The sequence below is a fragment of the Corylus avellana genome, chromosome ca3, assembly GCF_901000735.1.
Source record: "Corylus avellana chromosome ca3, CavTom2PMs-1.0".
Lineage (NCBI taxonomy): Eukaryota > Viridiplantae > Streptophyta > Magnoliopsida > Fagales > Betulaceae > Corylus > Corylus avellana.
Window position 1 is genome coordinate 24,353,347 of NC_081543.1, and position 16,496 is coordinate 24,369,842.

Consider the following 16,496-nt stretch of genomic DNA (forward strand, 5'->3'; position numbering starts at 1 on the left):
ATCCAGTTCATAGTTATGATTTCTTCTAAGAAATCTTAGGGCCACAAATGGCCACATGTCCCACTAATTAAAAATAATAATAAAATATTATTTAGAATTAAAAAAAAAAAAAATGGGGTGGCCACTTGGCCATAGGGGGTGGTTGGCCGGCCACCCCATTTTTGCCCTAGGGGTGGCTTCGACCTCTCCAGATTGGCCGGTCTGGGGGGGCCGTAGCCACCCCATGGCCCTTGGGGGTGGCCGAACTACCCCCATGGCCCTTGAGGGTGGCCGAGTCACCCCCTATGGCCAAGATGGGGTGGCTATTTTTTTTTAATTTCAAATAATATTTATTATTATTTTTAATTAGTGGGACACGTGTCCCATTTGTGGGCCTAAAATTCATGAGAAGAAATCCTAGCCATGAATTAATATTCTCTTGTCCATTTTGGCTTGAAGAGGATCCGAATCCCTCAATAACACAATCAAAAATTAATGAGGAGTTAGTATCTTAATTACATTCATACATTTACCTTACTAATTAATATAGGAGTTATAATTTTGTCAAGATACTAACTCCTCATTAATGTATGAAACTCCCATATTTATCCATTCAATTAACCAATATATATTCATTATTATTAACACATTTTAACTAAATATTATTAGTAAAAAATTTTAATTAAAGGACAGAAATTTCATTCAAACTAGTTTGGAGGAAATATTCTCCAATCCATATAAATTAGTGCCAAGTGTCTATAAACATTTAAAAGACACATTACATTTAGTCTAAGTTAGTAAATTGAAGATAGAATGAGGGTATAATTGTAAATTGAAGGTAGAATAGTATAGGGTTGGTGAAATAGTATAGGGTTGGTGAAATAGTAAAATGAGGGTATAATTGTAAATTGATGGTAGAATAGTGTTTGATTTTCTCCTATAAATAGAGCTCTTCTCCTTCAGAATTTTCACCACTCATCTCCTCTCCCATCTCTTGCATATATTCTTCCTTCTTCCGCTTTTTACTCGGTATTTCTTCTTTCTAAGAGTGTTTACTCAGAACAGAGAGAGAAAGGGCGAGACCAAGCGCTACAAGAAAGAAAGAACACAAGAGATAGCGGACTTTAGAAATTAGTTTCAAAAGATATACTAGTGGTGTTAGTCATATTGGAGCAACTAGATTCCTTCATACCACTTTTAGCTTCAGTCTAGAGGTAAGTAAATTCACTACCCCTTCTAAAGTTACTTCATGTCATGCTATTTATTCATTCTTTAGTAAATTGTAAATGATTATTTTATTTACGTATTATGAAGTTATGTTGCATGCATGAAGGATTTCTAAAGAATTATCTAGAAAGTTTCTATTTATTTAAACGCTTTCTAAGTACAACAAGTTTATATTTGAAAAGTTTTTCAATTTGAGAAAAGAAAGTTGAGAAATGATGATGATTATAAGAAAGAAAAAAGATGATAAACCCTCCTACATGTTGCCCTAAGATGCATCAAAAGAAGTAAAAAGAAAAGTACAAGAGATGAGATAAATGTTTATGAAATAAGGGCACATGTATGGAGGAGAGTATTTTTGGCTCCAAGATAAGATAAGATGAGAGTTCGGTACCGATACTCGGATGGAGGCGAAACCACTGAAGGAGGCTATGCCAGAAGGTGGTATTCCATCAACTAGACCGTGGAGTGCACCAAGAAAGAGTTAATTGACGGTCGGGCATGGCTGTGGCCACAGTTCAGTGCCATGGTCACAAGGACCCGCAACCCTCGTACACAGGGGTAATAGTGTACATGGGCCTTATTATGAGAAAATGATACTATATTTTCAACGATGATATGCTATGATGATTTACAGAGATGATTTATAAAGATTATTTATAATGATGCATTATGATGACGATTTATAAAGATGATTTACAACGATGATCTATTACTAGATGTAATAGTATGTATATGTTACGGGAGATGCAACCGTACATACAGATATTATTATGGCTAGAATTATATTTATTTGCGAAAATGATTTTCAAAACTGAGAATAAGGAGTAAAACTATTTATGGTCGTGGATGTTACTTGCTGGGCCCCCTTTGGGCTCATTCAGTTTTATTTCTTGTTTTCAGGTAGAAAGGATGCTGGAATAGGAGGCCGGAATGGGGTGGGAATAATTATTAATTTTCAAAGTCTTTTCATATAAGTTATTGTAATGATATGATATTCCGCAACTAAAGTTTAATGTTTTCTAATTTCGCTTGTAATAAAAATCTCTTGAATAATGTTTTATACATTTTTCGTATCCTTTAAAATCAAGTACTCTGATAGACCTTATAGATCTTTGCAAGAACTTTTGTTGTAAAAGAAGAAAAGTGGCAAACTCAGCCTTAACGGGCTGGGGATGTTACACTCTCTCTCCCTCAGTCCCTCTCAAACTCTCTCTCTCTCTCTCTCTCTCTCTCTCTCAGTGCTCTCACAGACGCTCCAACTCGACTACTCCAACTTCAAGCCAAGGGCTGGAGATCTGATATCAGGTGAGTTTTGTATCCTTTGTTCCATTAAAATTGATTTATGATTAATTTTATGCATTTAACCTGATTTTTTTTCCCTCGATGAAAAAAGAGCACCCAATAATTGTTTATAATTTGAATGTATGTCATGTCTTTTTCGGGCAGAAAATAGGTGGTCAGGAACTGATTGGGGGCCTGGATTTTTACCAATGACACTAAGGTATCCTAATATTTCTGGTCCCCTTCTTTATTGGCATTTTTTTTTTTCATTTCATGGGTGGTCATGAATTGTGAAGTATGGATTTTTGTGTTTTAGAGTGTAAGAATTTGGTTACTATTTTTATTCATGAAGTGTTATAATGTTGTTGTTGTGTTATAATATTGTTTAGCCTCTTTAGGCTTTGATCAAATTAAGAGAATAATACATGTTAGTGGCACCCATTATAAATAGTTGAATTTGTTCTGCAACTTTGATGCCTCTTACAAGGTTTTGATTTAACTTAAAAAATTTAGGTTCATCCATCATGTCAAAGTTTAAAACTATTGATTCATTCTTCAAAATGAAAGAAGCCGACATTTTGGAAAGTAATACACCGTTGAATTTTAATGCCAGAAACTTCAAATTCCAATGAGCGTCATCTTAAATCTCCAATGGTTTGAAGATGAAGAACATCATTTTGAATCTCTAATTAAAAATTAAAAATTTAAAAAAAAAAATTAAAAAATTAGTCTATTTAGCAACACCTACAACATGAATTGGCTGGCTCCGCCACTGTATATATTAATACGAGGATGTTAGGCAATGTTGATGTTAACTATTCAAAAGCATTCTTGATGAAACCCTTTGGTTTGCATACCTTAGATGTTCCAAGATCATCTACAAGTCGTAAGATCATTGATGACCAACGAATTATGCTGGGGTACTCTTCCAAGCAATCCAAAGCTTCCTTTGTTATTGGATTTGTGACTAAAAAATAAGCATGTACTAGTATAACTGGTTTAAGGAACTAATTATATATATACCAGCATATATGGCAAAAAATAAAAAATAATTACATAACAGATTGGATTTGGAAATCAAAGGTAGATTAAGCTGTCTCTTTGCATACAACTATCTTATTTGAAAATAAAAATCCCTCTTGACCCTCACAACTTCACAAGGTTCATGGAAAGTTTTCCATTTTCTTCTCTCCGAAGAGAAGGCAGAAGTTTACATGTCTTTTCTTGCGGTGACCAGACTTTTGGGGTCTAAGATGAGAAGTTTAAGTGGAACATTTTTAAAAAAATTTATATGTCAATTAAATAATATTGAATTTTTTTAAAAAAATTATTCTTCTCGTTTTTTGTGATGCAAAATTACTTATTAAGTTTTTCTAACATCTTCTTTCAATTGATAGTATGGCTAATCCATTTAATCTTTGTCAATAAAGTTTCTAAGGGGTAGTTCATATTGGCTAATCGAGGATCACGCCTGATGAATTAAAGGTTACTGGTTCGAATCTTCTTTCTCCATTTCACCCCCTTTGTGCGGACATGCAAAAAAATAATAATAATAATAATAATTGTCAATCAAATAAGCGATACATGCATTAAGAAAAGACATAATTTAGAGAAATGGGGCTAGTTGGCTGTTGGGACTTAGGATCATAATTTATTGCTAACTAACTATTATTTCTACTCCACAATGGTGAGGATTTTATTTAAGAATGACTTTAATATTAATATATTATTTGATTTCCTTATTTAATGCTATCAATTTTTTTGAAGACTTATTTCAAGAATGGAATGATGGAGATTTAAGCTACAGTATATATATATTTTGAAGAGGATTTAAGCTACAATTAATAATTCAAAAACATCTCTTAAATAAATAAAACCCCAAATCCTTAAAAGATGACAACAACTAACTATCACCAAATACATTACTACAATTCATAAATATTGAAATATAATAAATCTACCTACGGTTCTTGCTATGCTTCCCAAGCCTAAGGAAAGACTCTAAGCTCCAACTCGATCTAATACATGCTAACCTATAGGACAAATAAATGTCCAACAGATGGAAAGATAGCAACTGTGTAAACCCTTATGAAAGACTAAAAAAGAATTTAAATGATACCATGCCCTTTAGAAAGTCTTCACAAAATGTTTTATCATGAATGCCCAACGGCCGTTAAATAAAATGGAGCGTGACTTATGATAATTTCACTTAGGCATAAAAACATTGAATATAAATCATAATGTCTTTGCACATTATTATCACATCACATTCTCATTTTAAGATCAATCCTACCCCTCTGATTGTATTTTTAATTTTTTTTATTTTTTATTTTTAATGAAAGCACAAAAACATTATGGAGAAATATATTAATAGACTTTGTTTTAAAATCCATATGTATTTTTTCAAAATAATTTTTTTACTTTAAAATAATACCCTACATTGGACCTCGACGAGCCAAACAAATGAAATTAAGAACCAAGTACATTGACCTTATTCACTCCTAGGATTCATTGTGATAACAAACATATGATTCAAAAACATGAATCCTAGGTAAACTGATGCACTATGTTTATATTTGTGCTGGAATTATGTGCTGAAATATAGCCACAACTATACTTGGACCTTGAACACTCTTTATTAGGTGCTGGAATGTGTTTGTAATTGTTTGTATTTGATGCTAGCATCAGTAGCTCCAGCTTATTGCTACAGTGTATAGCCTTTTGTGTTCTTTTGTAATACAAAATTGCTAGAGTTGAAAAAATGAAAGATAAAAAAACTAACAAAATGCAAGGCAAATATGGAGAGTCAATTTGCTCAATTTCGGTTTGTGCCAAACTAATGAGATGTACCGAGCTGCCTTACTTTTTGTTATTTTTCTTATTCTATTTTATATTTTTATGCTAATGGTTTTCAACGGTACTTGTGTTAGTAAGATGATATTAGGAATTGAACCTTTTCATGTAACCTTGAGAGTACAAAATTTTGGAATTTTTTATTTTATTTATTTATTTATTTTTTTAAAATGGCTATTATATTAGGACGTGACTATAGCCTATTCACTGAAAACTAATGACATGAAGAATGTAAACGGTGGAAATTGCAGGCGCTTTCTTAAGTCGGATTGAACCATAACCTAACTCAACCATATTATGACATCAATAAAACCCAAAATAGTTTACATTAATCAGTCATGATGATTTTCATTGCTAAAGTCAAACTAATGCCCTGGTGTTTACTTAACTACATAAAAATTGCCTCAAAGCCATTGAACGAACTCCCTTAATAGTTAGTGTCTCCTTTTGATATGTGACGGGATTGTTAATTGCCAATGCAAAATTTAAAGGTTCCTCCTAGTGTATGCTTAATAATTAAATGGGGTGCTATTATTTGACCAAATAGAATCAAAGTAGATTCATTATTGCTTCAACATCATTTCTGTAGTCATTTGAGCAATGGCATATATAGGCAACTACTCTATGCTGTTGCTCTCTGTAGTCCAGCACAGTTGCTCAGGGGCTAAGGAAGAGCTGAAAACTTTCCTCAAAATCCACAACAATAAGCAATAAATACAACAAATCAACAATCTGCCAACTCCAATCCTTGATCCATGGCTGATTCAAAATTTTTTTAGTAAAAACTCAAAGCGATCTGGAAAGAGATGAACATAAACAGCCAAGATCTTAAGTACACTGGGTATGTATAAAAGGCTCCCAAAAAAATTACTAGTGAATTTCATCTGATCTATAAAATCTAAGGAGGATCACAAAGGATGCAGCCAAGCATCCACTCATACAAAGATCAGGCTTCCTCCAAACTAGTTTTGCCTCATCTTATTTCCTATGTTTTCAAATGGTAGCCTTTGCAAATTGCAATATACCATTTGTTTTTGGGAACAAAAACAAAAGACTGCCAAAGTTCAAGGTTACCACCACACTATTCATCTCATTTTTTTAAAAAAATCAACATCCAAACATTCACACTTTTTATATCACATCATTCACTTTTTACTATTATTTAAATAAAAAAATCACTACAAAACAAAATTTTCTACTTTTCAATACCACTTTTTTACTTTTCTATTCCAATCATTATTTTATTTTTTAATTTTTTAAATGTGAACAGTGTATCGGGAAAGGCCTTGTTGTTTAACAAACAAGGCCCTTGTTATAATTCATAGTAGTTTTCAAGCAAAATAAGCAGTTTAAAAAAAAAAATTTCTTGAATTATGGCCAAGCAAAACTGATTTTCAAGCAAGTTTTGCATAAAAGTACCAGCTTAATTTCAAAGGAAAAGTCTGTATTAGATTCATCTTACAAATACACTATTCCCCCTTCCCTGATTAAAAAGTTCCTGACAAGAAAAGAAATACATAATAGTGATTGAATATCAAAATAAACACACAAAAGCAAAAGCAAAAAGAAAAAGGAGAAGGAATTTGGAAGGCAATTAATATTCAAGAAGCATGAGTTGTAATACCATTTGAGTTGCACCAATTTGATGCCAAACTATCCAGACGCTACAGGAATGTAAAGGATTTTTACATGAACATAACTTTTTAAACCTTGGATTCAACTGAACTTGTTTCTCAGAATAAGCTTCTGACATACCTGCAACTCTTTTTAGAATCAACAAAATGTGACCAGCAAGGAACTTTTCTGTCAGTCTGCCATTGTTGTTCCGACACTGTTTTGGTGTAAGCTGAAAAATTGAGATGTGCAAGTTTCCACAAGTTGTCAAAGTAGACCTCTACCTTCTTTGTAATTCTTGGACAACCACCAAGATAAATACCAAAACTTCCTTCACCTATAACCATTCAATAAAAAGGACACCTTGTAACATGTGGCAATGACAAACCAACATGCAGAAACAATTTGAAGCAAATTAACAGATATATATATATATATATATATATGATTTAATGATTGTTCTTAATCTGCTGCTTTGCCCATTCTTCTCTTTCCAGGTTCTCACTCTCACCTCTTTATCCAAATTACATGCTACTAATTGAATACCTCGTAATATGGGGAATGAGGGAAGATTTCTAGTCTCTATCATTTCTAGTTACAGAAACAACAATGGTTTTTCTGTTCTTTTTACAAAGTAATTGATATGGAACAGGAGAGAGATGAAGGCAGACTAAAGAAAGCACCAAGGATTTCTCATACTTTTCCATCACCATTGCCATATTAGGGAGGATCGTGCCTTCGGTACTGATGGATCACTTCAATCATTAGTCCTTTTCTTCAGAGACCTTCTCTCCATGGCCTGCATCATCTTTAGCAGTATCAGAATCGAAATAGTGAACCATGCTTCCATATTCTTCCATTACATTTGGCTCATCAACTAGTAGATGAATTCCACACTTCTTCACTTTAGCCGCTTTCCGAAGTTTGATAGACAATTCAATTTCATCTCCACTTTCCATCTCAATTTCATTGCTTATGAGTGGCGTCTGGTATAGAAAGACATGATCTTCACAAGTGACAGGACCGGGAAAGAGTGTTGGCCAAAGAGTGTGGTCGTAGCCTCTAGTTTTGTTATTGATTATCACATGAGGATCAAGACCACCCATCTTATTGTATTCTGAGTTGGCTGAATAAACAGCACAAACAAGCAACCGGAGGATTTGACCATTTGAAATTGAAGGTACATGGAAGGATATCGAAGACCCAATTCTCTGATGGCTGAACCAATTTGGAACCTCACTACCGGGGAGGCAAATGACACGATACTGATCATCACGCATGGATGATGAACACTATTCAAAAAAAAAATGCTCACATCATAAAATGAGAGAAGGGGGGGGAGGGGGAGAGGGAGAGAGAGAAAGAGAGAGCGAGAGAGAGAGAGAGAAAGGAACCTGGAGATGACTCCTAAAATCATATGCTAGCTTGTTACACCCCTCCGTGTGAATGATTGAAGTAAATTCCAAATTCTCCAAGCCTTGAATCTCAATCAATTTATGGCAATTACGAAGGTTAAAAAATTGTGAACTTTTATGGTTCGGCAAAATTGAGAGTCTTTCCACTGATGTGCAGCCACTTGCATCCAAGACACCTACACTTGGAGGGAGTCCTGAAATTGATTGAAGAGTTGTACACTCACCCAACCACAAAAAGTACAATTTAGGAAGGTTACTGATGCAATCAGGTAGGTTATGAAAATTGTTTCTTGATAAATCCAAATTCCGTAGTGAAGATAAACTCCCAAGATCAGCAGGAATTCCATCTTCAGACAAATTGCGATCAGGGAGATCTAGTGTTGTCAAAGAACGTAATCCAGAAATGGACGCTGGCAGCAAACTTATTGGGTTCAAGCTTTGTGGTGACATCCATGATGAGAGAAGTGAAAACCAAGATTTTGAGGACTGTTCTTTACATCCAGATAATAATAGAGTTTTAAGATTCTTCAAAAAAACAAAGGAGGATGGTAGTTGCTTAATAGCAGTTCCGTCTGCAAGCAGTTGCGTTAAAGCCATCATATTTCCTAATTCCTCTGGTAACTTGTCAAGTTTTAAACAACCAGACAAGTTAAGAGTTTCAAGGGATTTTAAATTCGAAATGCTTTTTGGAAGATTCCTGAGGTTCTTACATCCTTCTAAATTTAGCAAAACAAGTCTTTTCAAATTTCCAATAGACTCATGAACCTGAACCAAGCTTATGCAACCTTCAAATATTAATATCTCCAATTGTGGCACTTGAGAGAAGTCTGGTGATTTGGTGAGATATTTTGAATTGCTGAGATTAAGGACCTTCAACTTGTTGAGTATCTATGAAAAAAATAAAAACAAAAAGAAAGGAAAAGTTCTTGTTAATTTTAGCATTAAGAGAGAGAGAGAGTAAGGGAGGGGGGGACTTCACATACACCCTCAAAGTATAAGCAGTTTTGCAATCATAACCTTGAAATTTAAAAAATTTCAATGTCAGTATCTCATGTTTCTACCCCTTTTAATTTCACCCATTTTTTTGTTAAATGCCTAAAATGCCCCTTATTTGAAGAAAAAAAAACAAATAAAGTGAAAATTCTAGTGACCTACGATTGGTCGTGGGTCAATACAAGGTATTTTTGAATTTCACTTCTTATATATATATATATATATATGGGGCATTTTGGGCATTTTTAACAAAAAAATGGATGAAGTTAAAAGAGGATGAAACATGGGATACCAACATTGCAAATTTTTACACTTCAAGGGTAGGATTGCGAAACTACTTAAACTTCCGGGGACGTAAGTAAAGTTTCCCCCTAAAAAAAAAAATTGTAAGATTTGTTATACCTTCTTCTTCTCCCAAACTTGTTTGACATTACTATGTTGCATGTCAAGAATAACAAGGTTCTCTAGATGAAAATTTTGTGGTAGAAATTCCAAAGGACAGTTATGCCAACAAAGCCATCTTAACTCTTTAGAGAGATGCTCATAGGATCCTGTGAGATGTACAGCATTGATTTGGAGCAATCTCAAATTCTTCATATTTGTAAATGCTTCTGTTTTCAAATTTACATATTCAAGTACAGAGAGACTTAAGATGAGAGCCTCCACAGTTTCCGATCCCTAGCAAAATAGACAGTTGGATTAGCAATGCATAGCCTCATCTTGTGTACAGCTAGAACAACTTTGAACTAGAGTAGGCCTATATATCCTCATCATTATTTTATTTTATTTATAAAAAAATAATAATAATATTAAAAAAAAAAAAAACACTAAATTGATTCAAACATTATTATAATTGCTTAAAACATGATGCATACCTTTTAAATATTATTAAGCATCAGTTATTGGCTTGATTTAGAGAAGATTTGGATTTCAATTTATTCGATTACGAGTTATATTGATATATTATTCAACTATGATGCACAATTGGCAAAAAGGCAGAATGCTCATATATACCTATATAAGACATGTATCATGTGTTTGTGTATATGAATTTGTTTATATATAAAAAATGAACAAGCCTCTTACCGTATGTTTGAGTAATACATTTAAGACATCCTCGCGAAGCCACAACCTACTACGCTTTCCTGGCAAATTAGGTGACTTTTCACGAATAATCTCCCTTCTCATATCTCGAATAAGATCATGCATTCTCAACTTATTCTTGCAATCAATTGCCACAAGGGATCTCTGAGCGAGAATATTAATACCAATAACTGGAAAAGAACCACATCCATCAAGTATTTTGATGACATATTCTTTATCCATACCAACAAAGAAACATGCAATATCAAGAAATATGTCCTTTATACTATCATCTAGTGATTTCAAACTTATTCGAAGTATTTCTTGAATTTGGTGGTGAGGAATTTTTTGTAGTTTTTCCAATTCGCTTTTCCATTCATCAACGTTTCTTCCTAATAAAAAAGAACCCAAAACTTCAAGAGCTAATGGAAGTCCTCCGCAATATTTCACTGCACCAATTGAAAGCTCCAAGTAATCTTCTTTTGGATGGCTCATGTTGAAGGCATTCAAATTGAAAAGTTGAAGAGACTCCTCCTCTCCCAATTCTTCAACCTTATATTTTCCATGTACTCCAAGTTTAGTTAGTATATGTTCATCTCTAGTTGTTGCAATGACTCTACTTCCCGGACCAAACCATTCTGAGTTTCCAACTAATGCGTGTAATTGTTCCATGTCATCCACGTCATCAAGAACAACAAGAACTCTTTTTCCATGAATTCTTTTCTTAATCAAATTGATGCCTCGATCAACATTGTCAATCTTCAAATTTCTCATTTTTAATATATCATAAAGAAGTTGTTCTTGTAACCGAACTAAACCATTAGGCTGTTCTGAAATTTCTTTAATGTTTAAAAGACAACTACTTCCTTCAAATCCATAACATATTTGATTATAGACAGCTTTTGCTATGGTTGTTTTCCCTATTCCACCCATCCCGTAAAGGCCTACAATGCGAATGTCACTTATTCCAAGATTTAACAAATCTTTAACCCGATTAACACGATAATTTATTCCTGTTGGGTGTCTGGCAACATTCAAGCCAATGGGTTCCAATTCATAGGAAACATGTTCAACAATCTTCTCAATGAAGCTTGATTCATACCTGATCATTATATCAAAGGAAAATAAAACACTAAAATAAGCACAAAGAAAGAAAAAGAAGAAAGAAATTATGAGTCATTAGCATCAAAAGGATGTTGTCATCTCAATCATTTGAGACTAATATGTCATGGCAAGCAATTAAGTGCTATCAAATTTACTACGAATTTTTTCTTTTTAATATGTCAGGGCAACAATCTTCTCCATGAGACATTCTTTTTTTCCTTTTCGTGAACATAGCCATTAACTATTTCATGCAAAGTATGGTTAAAGTATCATCCTCTCATGTGTGCAACAATTTATTGAAAGGAAAAAAAATCATATTTAGTCCCTAGGTTTTCGTCTTATTTTGATCTTTCCAATTTTAACAATTAAGTTCTTAGGTTTTGTTCAAATTTTAAATAGGTATGTATGTCACTTAAGTGTTAAAGTTAACGGTTTGCCATATGCCATGTGTATCTCATTTGACATGTTAGTGTCCACGTCAAGATGCCAATATCAACGCCACATTAGTAGGTGCCACATCATCAATACAAAAACAAAACAAAACACCACGTGAAAGCTTAACCCTCTAAAACCATAGTCCTTTAGCATTTCCACCACTATTACGGCCGGTAGAGGGTTTGTTTCCCAGGTTTCTAGTTTACTTTCGTCTTCCTATTTAGGGTTCATCTTTGTATATTACCTGTGCACTAGGTTACGCCCCCTGCGCTTTATTAATGAAATGAAATTACTTATAAAAAAAAATAATAATAAATAAATAAAAAGGTTTCCAGTTAACTCCAATTCCACTCACAGAACCCATTGAAAGTACAACAAATAGCAACAAGAGAAGCCCAGCAAAACCCACACCTTTCAACAACCCAAATTCCCTTGATTCACCAATATACAACATAGATTTTTAATCAATTTTACACATCTAATTGCATATCCCTCGCTAGCAAGCCAACAAAAAAAAATGGTACTTAGATAGGTCCGAAGCAATGGCACATAAACTGAACCAAAGCCAATTTCTTTTTAAACTTCATAGCTGTCCAAACTAACATGTTTCCTCTCCCTACTCAATTACTTTCTGTATAACCCTGTCCTCTCTTACCCCCGGCCAGGGCCGTCACCGTCCTATGCTTTCCCTTTCATAATTTTCCAAGTTAACGAAATTATTGGCAACCAAAATTTGGTAGAGCAAGCTACAGAACAACAATCCTAAATAGGCTATATTGCTCTCTACCTCTCTCTCTGACAGTTGCTGAATAAAACCAACTCTGGTTTCCAACCCCGTGTTAAAGCCAACCCTTAGCTTCAAATTCACTATCTTATCATAAAACCCACATAGCTTTTTAGTTGTTTTTCAGCCTCCAAAAATCTACATTGTATATTGGTGAAGGGATTATGGGGTTGTTGAAAGTTGTGAATTTTGCTGGGATTTCTTGTTGCCATGTTGTTGCTATTTGTTGTACTTAGAAGGCCATCCTATACTTCATAATTCTAGAATCAAGATATCTCTATACTAGTAGAGTGGGCACGAAACAGAAAACGATACTAATTTTTTTTTTTTTTTATTCACTTTTCACATAAATTTAAAAGAAAAGAACAGGACAAAAACATATTAAAAAAATAAGCATGAAAAAGCAAAAGGGACCATAGCATAATACCCATTTTCAAGACTCTCAAGATTCCAGCCGGAACAATTTGCAGCTTCAGTAAGAGCTACTCTCCACCTCTGCACTCTCCCAATATCGGTCTGAAACCGCTCTTCATGCCCAGCAAATGCTTCGGCAAAAGTTCCTGCCTGTTTTCGGACATCGGAGGGGTCCACGTGATAAAATATGGGAAGAAGAGTGTGGCCTATGGTATTTCTACACTGCACGATCTCCACAAGTTCATCAAGGCACCACCGGGAAGAAGCATAGCCTTTGGAGAAAACCACAATGGAAATCCTCGATCCACGAATCGCATTGAGTAGTTCGGTAGAGATGGTCTTTCCTCTTCGAAGCTCCTCATCGTCTCGGAAGGTATGAATTCCGACTCGCAACAAGGCGGAGTAGAGGTGATCCGTAAAGTTCTTGCGGGTGTCTTCACCTCTGAAACTCAGGAAGACGTCGTAATTCCAATGGGGTCTGGAAAAGGAGGAGGTACTTGTGGAGGTCGAGTTTGATTGTACTGAGAAAAAAAAAAAGAGAGACAAATCCTGTGAGCTAACGGGCCAAAAGCTGAAAAATGAGAAAGTGAAAATGAAAATTTTCCATCTGTCTCTCAAATGGGTCTCTCTGTTTCTCTTTCTTCCTGAATCCAGAGAATTTGAAGATGAAGAAGACTCCAGTATATTATGGCTCACAATCGGAAAAAAACATTAAAAAAATCTCAATCCAAAAAATAATAATAATAAACGTATTAGAAAATATTTGAGAACAAATCTGCAGTAAAACAGAGTACCGTCTTTGTTTGGATCTTCGACGACGAGAATCTTGCGAGCCTGGTTTCGGTCTTGGGATTCTGGCTCCAGCTTCCGCTTCAAGCTTGGTCTCGCAATGGCGGTTTGGCTCTCGCGGCGATCCATGGGTGTTAGAGTGAGAAATGTGCGGAGAGAGAGATAGAGAGAATTTTCTTGCTTTCACAGCTTTTTTCCACTTTCTGTCCATCAATAGAAGATTATTAAGCAAGAAATCACAGAGAAAACTAAAGTTGAAAACAGGGTTGACCACCAATTTTAAAATAATTCAGAAAAAACGGTTGCAAATTGCAATTAACAAAAGACTGACTCCGCGTGGATTAGGATCTCTTCAGTGGAACTCATTTTCTCTAATCTCAGTTCTCAGATGAATCTAAGGTTCAAAATATTTCAATCTCAAAACTCAAACATAAATACAATTGTACAGGATTCTATACCAAATTTAAACTAAAAAATTAATTAATTAATTATTTATTTTAAAAATAAAATAAAAACAAAAACCAAGGGGCGGCTCTGCCCAAAGCTACCCATCTGAGGTGGCCGCACAACCAATCCCTCGGCGCGGCCACCCCCATGGCCTTCTGGGGGTGGGCGCGCCACCCCTAAATCTGCTGGGGGTGGTCGTGCATGGCCTTCGAGGGGTGGCACAAGGCCACTCCTTGGCCACCATGGGGTGGCCAGATAGCCACCCCCATAGCCTAGGGGTGGCCTCACGCCACACCAGCCACCCATGGGATGGCCGGCGACCGCGGCGAGCCGCCCCATGGGACAACTTGTAATAATAATCAGGTGTGTTAAGTTTGTTTTTGAGTTTTGTATTCCTAAATATTTTTAGACCTTTGGATAACTAGGATAGGATCTAAAAAAATGAGATTCTCCAATTTTCCATTATTTTATTGTGTTGCATGCATGTTAATTTGCTCGGCTACGCGTGCCTTTAAGAGCAATTAAAATAGATTATTATAAAGAAGAAAAAAAAGATTATTATTTTGATTTATGGGTAAGACGAGACAGAATCTAATATTTTAATTTTTATGGTCAACATTATATTTCATGTGTTTTTTTTTTCATTTAAATAATGGAAATGGGTTACATGGATGAATAACAATAAAAGGGTGAACACTCTAATCAACATAGCCCAAATAAGAAAGACAGTACAAACAAACACAAAGACAGTAAGCAATGGCTTCATACATGATTCCAAAATAACCCTAAATGAGCTGGGCTTCCTCTAAAGGCCCTACAATGTGATAATATTACAACAAAATGACTCAATAAAGAGCCACAAGTGATAAAAGCAACAATCACCATGAAATGGTTGTTGCAAGAGAGGTATTGTCGAAAACCATAATAGAGTCGTTAATGAAGAACAAACACCAACTACAAAAATATTCTCCATCGGATCAGACCAAATAAGAACAAGGAGATAGCAACCCACAAAAAACAAAGAGTGCAAAAAAAAAAAAAAAAAATACAACCACTCCTCAAAACAACAGCTCTAGTAGCAAGTAGGCGATTGGAGGAAAATAAGTGGCAAGTGAGATCTACTCGCCGACAAGTGGAGACCACGTGCTGGCGCATGGGGGGTAGATTTGAGAGCAGTTGGCGGCATCACGAAACTAGGGAGCTGGGAAGGCGGTGGGTGGGCATGTTGGTCGGCAAGGATCACTAAGGAAAGTAGATCTAGTTTTGAAAAAATAAATAAATAAATAACCGATCTAGAACCCAAGCGAAACCCCTAAGGGACGGAAGCTGAGAGACGAAGACTAGACAACACATCAGATTTGGAGAAGCGGTGAGCATGGACGGCAGAATGCGAGGAGGCTATTAAAAGAATATATATTGACCCGTATTGAATATATTGTCATATTAACTAAAACATGACATCATGTAACACTATTACATATTAAAAAAAAAACAAAAAACAAAAAACAAAATGTTAACCATGAAATGATTACCCTTTATGTCTCTCTATAAAAATAAGAAAAGATGCAAAATGAGTTACTGTGGTTACACCGAATTTACAATATGCTTTTTGTGGCATAAAAATGTTTGAGAGATCTTTGTAGTATGCAAAAATAATAATAGGTTGTTGATTTAAATATCCACCTTAGAGCACATGCATAATATGTATTACCCTTTGATATATGATCACGAAAATTAAAATATTTTGTTTTCATCCACCTTCGTGTTTATGGTTTTCTTTTTTAAATTGTAATGGGAGCTTGCGGTTATGGAAAACTATTCGAACAGAACATGGTCTTGAGACAACATCATTAAGCACGACTCTTTTCAACTATAAAACGAGGGTTATTCGATATACCTCACTTCCAGGTCCGATTTGTTGCTTGTCTTACAGCTTACATTCTGTGCATGATCTCACAAATTAGAGCTCTTCTTCATCACTTTAAAGAGTCTCTTTAAAATTTCCACACTTCAATTTCTGAGATTTTTTAATGGTAATCCTAGAGATTATAGATGTAGAGAGACATAAATTTTTTTTT

The 16,496-nt window shown here is 34.9% G+C and overlaps 2 protein-coding genes across 3 annotated transcripts in view; one reads left to right on the plus strand and one right to left on the minus strand.

Moving 5' to 3' along the window:
• Nucleotides 1-7,533, plus strand: part of LOC132174305 (cyclin-B1-2-like) — a 7,934-nt gene extending 401 nt beyond the window's left edge. Inside the window, exon 2 of the mRNA XM_059585982.1 lies at nt 7,452-7,533. Within this exon, the coding sequence (XP_059441965.1) occupies nt 7,452-7,533 (82 nt within the window). The remainder of the gene's footprint in view (nt 1-7,451) is intronic.
• On the minus strand, nt 6,939-14,161 carry LOC132173650 (disease resistance protein RPV1-like). Of its 2 annotated transcripts, XR_009439332.1 has the most exons (7): nt 13,977-14,161; nt 13,196-13,703; nt 10,449-11,547; nt 9,765-10,040; nt 8,349-9,257; nt 7,654-8,246; nt 6,939-7,291 (listed from the first exon to the last, which is right to left on the minus strand). XR_009439332.1 is itself a non-coding variant. In XM_059585207.1 (6 exons), the coding sequence occupies exons 1-6, from the start codon at nt 14,098-14,100 to the stop codon at nt 7,719-7,721; spliced, it is 3,444 nt and encodes a 1,147-aa protein (XP_059441190.1). In that variant the 5' UTR covers nt 14,101-14,161; the 3' UTR covers nt 6,939-7,718. The 2 variants fall into 2 exon arrangements, 1 of the variants encoding a protein (XP_059441190.1); XM_059585207.1 differs by having other exon boundaries at nt 6,939-8,246.
• Between the last annotated feature and the right edge of the window lie 2,335 nt (nt 14,162-16,496).

What these genes read in the sequence shown, in the direction of transcription:
- LOC132173650 (XM_059585207.1), bottom strand. Translation starts at nt 14,100, where the DNA reads ATGGATCGCCGCGAGAGCCAAACCGCCATTGCGAGACCAAGCTTGAAG. An exon ending in ATGTATTACTCAAACATACG is followed by an intron (nt 10,041 to 10,448) that starts GTAAGAGGCTTG and finishes CTATTTTGCTAG; the next exon opens with GGATCGGAAACTGTGGAGGC. An exon ending in AAGTTTGGGAGAAGAAGAAG is followed by an intron (nt 9,258 to 9,764) that starts GTATAACAAATC and finishes TTTTTTTCATAG; the next exon opens with ATACTCAACAAGTTGAAGGT.